Below are 13,163 nucleotides of genomic sequence, written 5' to 3' on the forward strand. Positions count from 1 at the left end.
TGTATAAAAATATAATTGAATTATTCAAACAATTTAAAAATATAATTTTGAAGTACAATTGATCAAATAAAAAAAAAACAATATTGTGTTTAAATGTATTTCAAATAATTTAATACTCAAATAGGCCTGTTTGAAGACTATTCAAATAAATTTTAATTTAATTATTTAAATAGAATATTATTTGGCTAATTGTGCTTGAAAATGATTCAAATAATATTATTGCTTATTCATATTAATATTTAGATACATTTTTGAATTTTTATACAACTTTGGTACATAGATAATTTATAATTAACATGAATCGTCATTGTCTGTGTTCTCAGTATTGCCGACTTTCATGCCAACGTCTATGTCATCATCGTCGGATTTCACGGGCCCGTCTTTTTTATTGGAGCCTCCCGGGAAGTTCGAATTCTCTAATACAACTGGAGCGTGGATCGACTGTACTGCGGCTGGACATCCGGCGCCACATATTCGGTGGCTGACGGCCGATGGGACGCCCGTGCAAGACATACCGTCACTCCGACAAGACATGTCAAATGGCACACTTGCACTGTTGCCATTCTCGCCAGCAATGTACCGACAGGACGTACACAGCTCCGTATACCGATGCCTGGCTACCAACGATGTTGGAACCATCGTCAGTCGTGATGTGCATGTCAGAGCCGGTAAGTTATGATACCGAGTTTAGTAAATTATTAGTACATATTTTAAAATTATTTTTCGATATAATATTTAGTATTATAGAAAAGTTGATACCCTAGAGGCTATATTATACTTATAGCTTATTATACCTAGGTACCTTAAGTTGTCTGGAAAGTCTGCCAAAAATATTTATTTTTTTATACAATTAAATTTAATCGAGAAAACCTGATCTAAAAACGTTTAATAATATTAAAACTCAATGGAAAATATTATAATATGTATATAATCATGATAGCGTAATTAAATAATCAAACGGTGGATACCAGCTAACTTTCAAGTCGTTTTTATTTTATAGATTTATTGATTTCATCTGTCACATTTGCATATTACGAATGAAAAGTAAATTAAATAACAAAAAAATTAAGTTGAAAACCTTTTATTGTGTTACCCTTCCAAATATAGGTTTTAAAGATTTTTTTATGTAGTGTTCACGACCGCATGCATTTACTTTATAAATTGAGAACTTTGAATCAAACAACGTTCTTTGTCTATTGTAAAAATATTAAAACAAAGATACACATATCAATCACATTAAGTAATTACTGTACTGAATATGAATTTGCGATGATCGCAATTCAAATAAAAGTATATAATGTCCTTTGAATGATTTTAAATTTTCGCTACAAGTGATCATTTTATCCAATTCCATAAAACATTATTGAAATTTCAAATACTATTATTCTGTTATAGTGGATTATACAGAAAAAAAAATGTTAAGGATTTTATTAAACTCGTGTAACCGTCTTCGTCATTTTCTTGTATATGCAACTGAACACCGTTGTTATATCACTAATTATCATCTGTACGTTTATCTTATAATATGTAGATATATTGAACATAATTAGCGAGTATGAAATCAATAAACTATTACAATTTCTTTAGTATGTGCAATCATATTTTCAATATAATTGTACAAGAGAATAACTAATATGCAAAATAATACATTAACTGTAGCATATCTGTCTCCAAAGTTTATACTTTAGATTACCTATACTAAACGTTTGCCATACATGCAAATTTATTCAAACGCATACAATTCACAAATTATCAATGTGAATATTAATGCTATATGATAAGTAAAATTTAATATTTAACAACCGACACGTCATCATACTATTATTCAATAATATATGTTTAAGTAAAATAGTTAGGTAGTTAATTTAATATTATAAACGTTAGCGTTGTATCTGCATTGTTAATATCTAATGCTGTGATATACTGACATAGTTTTAATAAGGAGTAGTTTGATAGAAGCTGTGTTTATAAACCAAATTATTGAACACGAAATTAATTTTTTCACTGGTATTTTAAAAGCACAATATAAATTTTAGGTGAATCGACGATTTTCTACGTATTATGATTTATGTAACATAATTAAAATAAAATTTAAAAAGTAAACCTCAATAAATTTAAATTTATGAAATATTGTGATCAAATACATTTTTATAAGTATACAACGTTAGGTTATAACAGGCAGTAAGTTCAATTTACCACAATAAATGTAATTTAAAGAGCAAAATAAAATAAAAATTAACAAAGTATTTTTGTCTAAATCAGTAGCACGATATAATTTAAAATTTAAGAATTTTTAATTGCATTTGGCTCATACTTATATTGTACTGCATGATATTTGCTTATTCATAAAAATTATAATATAAATATTAAATATATTTTTTTAATTTTCTTAAACTATATTTGTTTATTTTCTCATAATACACAGCATGGGCACCGTCAAACTCCATTCTTAAGTATTAGCTATTTGAAAAAACATATACAAAACAAATTACTTTATATGTACATGCTTATTTCTATATTAACATTTGATATGGAAAATATTAGCACTTGGAAAACATCAATAGGTATTTTTTTTTCAATAAAATAATAATTTTTAATAGTTTTAACAGCATAAAATCAAATTTAAAGTACCTGTATTCTGCTTGTCAAATATTACAAAATTACTGTTCCGTAATACATTTTTAAGAAAGTTATTAATCGTTGTATAAATAATTACAAAATCACAAAATTAAAATAATAAATAACTGTCTTTAAAAATATAAGTGCTAAAATCTTCTGTGAAAACGTGAAAGATGTGTTTTTTATAACTTGTTCAACGAATACTTATTATACATAGATTTAAACCGTACACCTTAATCACTATTCAGTATAGTGTAAGATAATTATAAAACTAATTTTGTTTTTACATCCTGTTGACGTTCCAAACTACCCTACCACCCTACACATTTAACGAGTTCTCTTCACTATAATTTCTTAACCTAAAACCTACAAACATTAATTCCGATTTTTATGCAACATCCAACAGCCATTCCGATTAATGTTCTTCTAAATATAATATTATACTAAATATACTATACTCAATAACATTAAATAGAACGATATAAATATATATCAATAGGTTTGTGAATTATGGTGTTCGATTAATTTGAATTATATTTATCTTATAATGTGTCATTTATATAGTTAGTTGTTATAAATTAATATTTGTTAAATTAAAAATTATAATGAAATAATTATTTTGATAATATAATATTAACAAATTTATTGTGGTTTTAGTTGTGGCTCAAGATTACAGCCTCGAGGTTCGCGTTGTAAACGGAGGATCTGCCAAAGGATGTACAGCGGTATTAGAATGCGTAGCACCAATGTTTATGAAAGATTTAGTCAAGGTCGTATCGTGGCTTCAAGAACCTGGATTCTATATTTATCCATCATTACAAGGAGGTTGGTATTTAACGTGAAATATTCATAAAAAGTAGAATTTTTTTTAATTCGAAATAATCGTATTTTTTTTCGATGATACCCAAATTACATTATACTATATATTATTATTTGGTTAATTCATCAACATATCGTGATATGAGCTTTGTATAAATGTCACTATTATTAGTTTATAAATACTGTTATTGTATATGTATATTGTGGTATTAATTATTTTTGCTTCTTACTCTCAACATATTTTATTAAAATGTAATCAAAACGTTAGACAGTCATTAATTTAACCTTTTCATTATTATTAGACGAACTTGTAAATTAGCCGAACAATATCTCTCAGTATAATATATATATATTTGTTCGTAAAAAAAATAGCTTTTTTTCTTTGAATATATTCTAAAATAGTATTAAGAAAATATAAAGTTTAAGCATTTATTTTATTTCTGAATATTAACGAATGATTGATTTTGATGAAATTTATATTATTATATAGTCTGTATATCTGTAGATACTAACAAACTCCGTATCTATAATATTATGTAGTTATTTTTATACATCACTATGATAATTAGGAAATTGTTATTTTTTAATAAATATAGTTATTTTATTGTAAATTAGTTTTAATAAACAGCATTTAAGTAAATGCAGTTACCTATATAAACACATACAATACTGTCACAATCAATAATTCGGATAATAATCTATCTGGATAATGGACAGTTGATATGCAATATAATTTTACATCATTTGTCAATGTAAATTATGTTGCTTAACCACATTAACTGGGTATTTATTAGATGATACAATATATACAGTGTATTATAATATATGATTTCGCAAATATATACGATTATCCTATGATTAAGTGATATGCGTGTGTTTATATAATATATTGTATCCAAATATTCCATGACAGCGTGATTCGTTCAGCTATATTCAAATCTATTTAAATAATTATATAAAATGTGTTTAAACAAAAATAACTTACAATTCGATGAATTTTGTGCTCAAACATGACACAATAGTTTGCCTCTAAAAAATTAAAATCCAATAACATAAACTGTTTAAATAATTATAATAGTTCTACACTTAATATTTTATTTTAATTTTTTTTTTTTGTGTGTTTATTACTTCTTATGCTATTTTGGTAATTATCGATTTTGTCAAAACATCCTATTTTGAAAAAAGGTACATACTGACTCCATGACCACTGCTAATAATATTATACATATACCTATCGATTTTACCAACTCTTAAATTTATAAAAATGATAGATATCTGCAGTTATATGTTTTAGACTACATTAATATTTTATTGAATTGTATAAGTATTACAATAAATAATTTATAAGACAAGGCATAATATTTAATTTATTATTTTATAATTTAATGATAAACTAATTTAAAATTTAAAATCTTTTTATAATTCTAAATAAATATGATATTTACATTATCTCGAAATTAAAACTTTTTAATTAATAAGTAACTAATTGGTATGAACAGTTTATATACTTAACAATAAACTATTATAACACTGATAATGTGTAAATATTTATTAAATTATAGTAGGTCGTCAAATAAAAGTTCAATGGTCATCATTCCATTTTTTAAATTTAAATTAATCTTTATAAGTAAAATAAATTTAACATTAATTTTTTAGAAATCGAAGTTCTGTTTATTGCTATAAAACATAAATCCAAAACGGCCCGATCGATTTATAGTATCTGCTCTTAATACCTCAATGCAATATATAATTTAGCCACAAATTTCAATTTTAACATTTTACCTTTTTTTTAGGTTATTTTCTTAAGAGACACAATATTTGTTTATGTATTAATTTATCTTTAATTTCAGATGGAAAATATCACGCAATGCATACTGGTGAACTGTTGGTTCATAATCTCGAATCGAGCGATCAGTTCTCGTCATATACGTGCCAAATGATGCACACCCTTACCAGAAAATTGACGACCAGTACGCCGGCCAACATAGCCGTTCACGGTAAGATTACTATGACATAAACGACAACGGATTAAATCAAGTGTCTTCACGGTTGTGCGAACAAGTCTCATTGCGCACAACGATATAGGTGTACAAAAAATTATATTTGATGGGAAATATGCCCGCCGGCGAGACATATAAACCCTGTTTACAGTAATTATTATTAGCACGTGACCCGAAAACCAAAATAATAACATTGTAACCCTTTTCTGGAAAATCTACGAGCCCAGTAGGTGTAACCATAGCGACCGATTGCTGGCAGTACCCGAGATTTCACGGATGGATGGACGTACTAAAGCACCGAACGTCCCGACACTAACCGCCGCCGCCACCATCGCTGTCGTTTTGATGTAGATGTAGATAATGAGAAAGATGTTACTTGTCCTAGCGTTTCATGCTTTAAAGACCATTTACTTAACCGGCCCTTCCCGTGTCCACAAGTGTCTCACCCGATTCATACTCTAATTAAAAATAAATATTTGTATGAGTTCTAGAGGCCGCAGGAAATGAGATGGTCGAAATCGTTGCTCATAAGAGTTCAGTCCGCGTTGCCCAAGATGAAGGCGCCGTTCTTACGTGCATCACAACCGGATGTCCGCATCCTCATTTCAGGTAAAAAAAAAAAAACATAGACGCCTAATTATGTATCCGTATTAATGATATAATCAAAAATTGCCAACCAAAGACATATAAAAATATGAAAGCGTCGACGATATGAACGTCGTAAGAGAAAGACAAACTTCAACTTACCTCAATATCATAAAATAAGTAACAACTATTAAACCCAAACCTATATTAATTATATTTATTATTGTATGATTCATAATTTGATAATACTTTTTTATTTTAATTCGTGCCGAAATAGTTTACCTTATCTTAAAATTTACTGAAAATTCATGATATAACAGACATGAATCAAAAATACCTTTAAAACCAAAAGTTATAAATTAATTATTTAATAATAAAATCTACATATATTTTTGTAAATGAATTCTATTTTGAAATAGTATTTTAAGTCAATCACTTCTAAACAGTATTTTATTACGTAAGTATATTTAATTAATAAAACTTATAAAATATAATTTAATAAAATTTATAAATTTATTTATCATTCACTTGTGAATATTACTTTCTGAATACTTGTGTCTATGGACTATGATTGATAGTTGATAATAAATCAACTTTAGAGATATCAACTACTTTTTTTCTTTAACTGGGATAAGCTGTAGTCTGTCGTTTTCATTCAATGAAAAAAAACCAAAGTCATTATTAAACTAATATCTATGAATGAAACTTATTTTCACTGTAAACACGTAATCTAAATATTTTTATATTATACCTAATATACTATCTATACTAACTTAAATACCTTTTTTTTCGTTAGGTGGTACCACGTATTGGATGAGAACGAACCAACGCTATTGGAAACAGGTTCGGGAACTAGAGTTCTTGGTCAGGTACTTTCCATAGAAGCGATAAGGCCGGAAGACGCAGGCACTTATAGATGTTCGGCCAACAATGATGCCGGCCAGACCAGCGCAGATACAAGACTAGACGTAGTCATACCACTTCAAGTACAAGTAAGACATCTTTAAATGTGTAATCTTAATGTATAAATCATATACTGAACATATAGAATTGAAATATATGAGATTCAGCACAACCTTTAAAATTTGAATTGATCGTTGGATATTTCGGGCGTTTTAGTACATTTGTCTCCGTCTTATAAAATATAACAAAGCATTATATTCACATTATTAAAAAATGTTCAAATTTCATACACTAAATGAGTTAACAAAGTCATTGCCTCTCACTTAAATAAACAATTCAAAACCTCCAAAACCCACTAATTAAACTTTTTTTCTCTTGCACCATCCCCAAAAACCTAAATAAATGACCAAAAATGTATTAACCTAGGGTCTTATTCTATAGTCTCGTCTAATTGATCTATCAATTGGAACTACTAAGTGCTTACTCTTCTTTTATTTTACTAATGTTAATTCTTCTTTGCCAAAATTACTTATTGTACTTAAACTTGTATAGATTGTAATTTGTAATTATTTCTTAAATAAAAAAAAAAAACGAATGCAGTTCAATATCTATTTATTAATAGAGGAATCGAGTATGGCAATTCTCGATTGCAGCAAGACTAATTTATTATTATTCGCCATGAGCATATTATTTGGGTGAAACTAAAAAAAATACCATTTTTGTCAATACAATACTTTGTACATGTTTCATAAATAATAATATTCTTTATAGCAAATTTAATAATCTCGTTTGTCACGCTGAAATAGTATTAAATGTCCATTTATGAGGACGAAAGCGCGTTTATTCGTGTAGAATAATATTTGTTGAATTACTGTCAATAAACTTTTGTTTGTGATGTTAAACAATTGTTTTGTAAAATCATATACTATTATGTAGTATTACGTCGATCTCTCGACATAATGATACGTATAAAACTGTGGGTACGATTTATGTACCGCGACCCTAATCACTGGATGTAACTCTCGTATACTGTCATAAACATGACGTAATGGATTGTAAACCAAGCGATTATTGTATTTTGTAGCAATATTAACTAGCTAATAATTATTGTATAGTTGTTAACTATTATTATTTTCGATGGCGCCATCGAAAATAATAATAGGATGATCCACCGTATAGGCAAATGAACATAATCTCGCGATGACGTGTTTAATTCAATAGAACCAACTCTTGGCAGTCAAAATCTGTGCGGCTATATAACATTTTTACCACCATAGTATATAATTTACTAAATACTAAATCTTTATTATTAATTTTAAGCATAATCATATCATTTAAAGTAATCTAAATAATTATTATAATAGGACCAAATGACCGAATTGTTTATTTTTCTTTAAAATACAACTGACCTATGATTAACGTATGAACATTAACTGGGTAGGTACCCAATAACAATAGAATAGACAAATCGACTTTCAAAATTAATATTATATTTAACTTAGTGTTTTAATTATTAAATAAATACCGAATTTCATAGTTGAACCTACTAAACCGACATTATAATAAAACATTAATATTTATATAGTAACGTAGATATCAATGATAAATCGTTTATCATTGTATATGGACTGAAAAATAGAAGTTTCTAGTAGGAATACCATTTTTTTTAAATAATTTAATCTATTGGAAATGCAAAAAGGTTAAAGCCAACTATAACTGAGTGAAGTGACGATGATACAAATATAATTAGTCAATATCACTAATACGCAAACCATCATTTATATATATATATAACCCTACAAAAATTAATTCTGTTGATAATTCTTTGTAAAAGTATTTTTTTAATTTAATAAAAAAATTTTATTTAGATTTTAATACCCTTAATGATACATAATATACATGATATATATAACATAGTATTCAGAAATATATTTTCATGAAAAAAATGTCTTCAATATCTTTCACGAATAATTAGTTTTGACTATTGAAATATTAATAGGTAATGCTAAGTATACAAATTATGAACTCTGAAAAATTGTATTTATTATGAAATCAATACTTTTAAAATAATGAACATTTTATTCAAATACTATTTTATTCCAAGTTTGAAATATTAAACAATACAGACAATTGACTCTTTATTTCAGAATATTTATTTGGTTGGTGATTCGACATTGATCAAATATTTTATTATTTATTAACATTAAAATTTTAAAATTTTTGACTTTATATTTACTTACATTAATCTATACTTATATACAGTATTTAAATCAGCGTCATCACCTCAAATATGTGTAATTAAAAAAAAAGTTGAGAATATATTTAAAAAAAAAATACTATTAAACGTGTTATATTAGAAAATAAAACTTTGAAGTTCATTTTTTAATAACAAATAAGTAATGAAAATGAATTGTAAAGATGATTTTAAATTAAATTTGAGGAAACGCGACAAGCCTCCTGTAAGAGACAGAAAGAAGAATGGGTTTTTAAACGATTTTCAAGCACACCGGCTTAATAATTTCAGTATAAGTAATAACATTTTGTAATCTAACTTTTTCTGCTTCGTTTTTAATTTATGATATTATTTGGATTTATGTTAAAACTCTTTTTATATAAATTTAAATAAAATATTTTTTAATTTTGTGAGAAAATGTTAATGCGTTAACAAAATAACGTAATATTTAAAACACTTTCTTTTTTTTATTTTATACAACGCTCCTGGCCAACACAAATATTATACAATTATAGATAATAATAAACAATATATGATTAAATTAGATAATTATCACTATAATAAATTAATAAGCGTATAAACCAGGAAATTGATTATATTCGATTTTTGTTCGTCTGTACGTAAGCTCACGAATCGTTACGATTTTTTAGGTGAAGATTTTTTTGTAGACACTCTTATTATAGTATTAAATGTAAACACGTTGTGAATAGTTTAAACAAGAAGTCGGTGAGATAAATAGTAAACATTCAACCATATTATGTGTTTTATCAAAATTTATTTTTTTTAACGATTATTTACGTGGCGTATGAGTTACGCCCACCGAGCAAAATATTGACTACTACACGTTCGTTTGAAAAACTAAACAACGCAATTATCTCTTTCTGATAGAGGCGTAATTACAAAGGGATGTACAGATTTTTTAATCGTTTCCCATATGATTTCTTTTTTTTTTAAAGTCTGACACTTCACATTTATATAATTATTCAATTCGGCTATTAGGTAGTATATTTTATAGAAATACCTTATAAAAAAAATAATAAAATTCCCTAAACTAGTTATTTATGACTAACATATTATGATATTACTTTTTAATTAAGTATCAATATTTCACATATAATATATTATATTGTATTTTGGTATAAAAATAAACCATTGAGCAATTGAATATTATTCTATCGCGGAGCGACGACTCATATTAGTAACGTTGTATAAATGTATAATGTATAACTTTCTATATCAATTGTGTCTAAATATTCGAATATATAAATATATAATTATTTGCTTCCATGTGTACAACTTATATATGTCATAATAATAATGGTATTGAGAGGTATTTATGATAAATACAAAAAAATTGTTGGAGAACAATTGGTAAAAATGTACAAAATGTTCATCTTACCTCTAAAAATATGACCAAATTAAAAATAATTATTATCCACAAATTAATCTGAGATCAAAATTAGTGGTTTTATACTGTAACCTACTGTAACCGTTTAACAAAATTCCAATACTTCCAACTTCCAAGTCTTGTAAAAACAAAATAAATACAAATATAAACCTCGATTTAAATCACAACAAAAACATACTCGCGCAATAATAGAAGTAAGTAGGTACCTATCTTTAACTTAACACTCGCGGAATTTGATAATCATAATATAATATATGTTTTATAAGGTCGGAGTGTCTCTGGGTCGAAAATCGTTAAAAACAATTATCGGTACAATAACTAAACGAAAATGATACGGCGCGGTGTCGCCTACGTGAAGCGGCTGTGACCGAAGTTGTTTAAACGGGTCGTTTAAAACGACGACCTACAGAGGAGGTTGATGGCGCGCCAGTGCGTTAATTGTTATTGTATATAGCTAGCAAATTACTGTAAAACTAACCCTCTCATCTGCAAAATTTGTCGGACCGGAAGTAGTAGTTGTCGTAGTAGTATGTATAAAGACATAAAGTCCATTTTAGTTCAGTGTTTTATATATTATATAGTTTCTCTGGTACAGTAGAGGGATAAAGGGTCGCAGCTTTTAAGTGTATTGGAGGTGGGAAGGATGGAGAAAATAAACAGTTCCCGACAGCGACGACTTCAATCCCCCCTCTACCACACTTTTACGCGGTCATTTAACTTCCGGTCCCAGGAAAACGTGTTAAACCGACATCTGATGTTAATGAAGTTCAAATTCGGCGTCGTAGCCTCTCTCGTCACAATACATTATTATTACTACTATTACTACTACAACTACTACTATTATTATTATTATTAAAGCTGTCGCCGCAGTCATCGTAACAGTCATCTGCCGCCGCCTTCACATCCGATCGTCATGGAAACGCTTTTGTTCTTATGAAAATTATTGCATGTGCTCTCGTCTACAGCGGCAATTGTGGCCGCGTATAATCCACGGGGACGCAATAATAATTCCGATTCGGTCCGAATACATTAAACGTCCTCTGCTCGTCAGTATATAATATATACTCTGTGCAATACGCTCCAAACTCTACAAATTTTACGATGTGTGCCAACCGGCAACGATTTCGGAAAATATAAAGAATTTTCATACGTTTAATAACATGACATATAAATATATTATTATTTCACATTTTTCTATTTTTGTTTGATAACAATTACCGTACTAAAATTAAAATTTGTTATTTTTTCAAAAAAATCTCAAACCTATTTAATAATCAACCGCAGGGCGTATTACTCGATTCACGAAACAAAAATCATCACTCTGTATAAACGTCAATAAGTTTGATACTTTTGGATTTTCATCCCAATAGCACCCAAAAAATATGTTCGTGCTCACGTGATTTTAGGCTGAGTAAAGTACATAACCTAACTTGCATGTAAATTTATATGCACATCAAATTTTTTTGTTATACAGTGACTACAACGTATGGACGAGCCGCATAGTACAATGTATACTTAGTACTTACCCTTTGCAGTCAATTACGTGTATTTACACGCGTTCACGGTATTTATAATAGTGAGCGTATGCTATTTTACGATTATCGCAAGAAAATTACCGTGATGTATAAAAGGCGCGGTGGTAACAGACAATTGGTATTCATCGAATTTTTGTTTTCAAATTCTGAGAAAATTGCACGTAGCAAACGCCGCTGTTGTACAAAACGTATTATAGTTCAGCTGTACTAACACTATAGTTCACCAGTGTTCACCACTTAGCAGACAATGTCCTATAAAACCAAATAGTAACGTAATTATATAATATGGTTTTTACATTTTTATAACAAAATAATTAAAAAATTCTGTATATTTTCCGTTCCAGTGCATGTTTTTTCAAGGTTAGTGATATGAGTAATTATAAATAAAAATTTCTTAGATCAAAGTACTATAGATTTATAGATTTATTGAGGAAAAAAAACAAATAGGTTCTATCGCGTTTTTAACAGATATAACATTTAAACGTATAAATTATTTGAATTTCAAACTACATTTTAGAAGAAAATTTATTTGAAATATACAGTGAGAAATCAAAAGTTTTTCAAGAAAAATCAATCTTCTTTGTAAAGATGTTGAAAATGAACTTTACACTTTCTTAACTTTAAACTGTTTTTAATGGTGATAGATACATTAGTCAGTTCATTAATTTTATAGAAAAACCTAAATCTAAGTATGAAGTTAAGTTTACTAATTTCAAAAAAATCGAGACACGGTGCTAATATTGAACAATTGTTTTTCTTTACGTCTTGTGAACGAAGCAATGAAGCCAAAATCGTTTTCAACTTTAATAAGGCTATCTCACAGATGAAAATTCAATAAGTTTCACATAAACTTGATTTTAAAAGAGAAATTAAACCAAGTTCTGAACACTTTACTGTGCGAACGATTCTGAATTAAATATATTTGTTCAAGTAAAAATCCCAAATTGAAAATCAAGCTACAAAACTTACTATAGACAATGATTGGTTCAATATATGCATATGAAGCTGCTTCTTTGAAAAATATCATTAAAATAAATAACTTTAAATATCGATTAGCAGAT

General features: G+C 27.6%; 1 protein-coding gene across 6 annotated transcripts in view; it reads left to right on the top strand.

The window, feature by feature from the left end:
- LOC112598374 (Down syndrome cell adhesion molecule-like protein Dscam2) overlaps positions 1–13,163 on the top strand; it is a 132,667-nt gene that overhangs the window by 61,331 nt on the left and 58,173 nt on the right. For all 6 annotated transcript variants that reach the window (XM_025344824.1, XM_025344836.1, XM_025344815.1 and 3 more), the window contains exons 2-6: positions 324–668; positions 3,277–3,444; positions 5,289–5,435; positions 5,930–6,047; positions 6,820–7,015. In XM_025344824.1, the coding sequence (XP_025200609.1) occupies positions 324–668; positions 3,277–3,444; positions 5,289–5,435; positions 5,930–6,047; positions 6,820–7,015 (974 nt within the window). The remainder of the gene's footprint in view (positions 1–323; positions 669–3,276; positions 3,445–5,288; positions 5,436–5,929; positions 6,048–6,819; positions 7,016–13,163) is intronic.

This window comes from Melanaphis sacchari, unplaced genomic scaffold (assembly GCF_002803265.2).
Source record: "Melanaphis sacchari strain LSU unplaced genomic scaffold, SCAv2.0 Contig0_pilon_pilon, whole genome shotgun sequence".
NCBI lineage: Eukaryota > Metazoa > Arthropoda > Insecta > Hemiptera > Aphididae > Melanaphis > Melanaphis sacchari.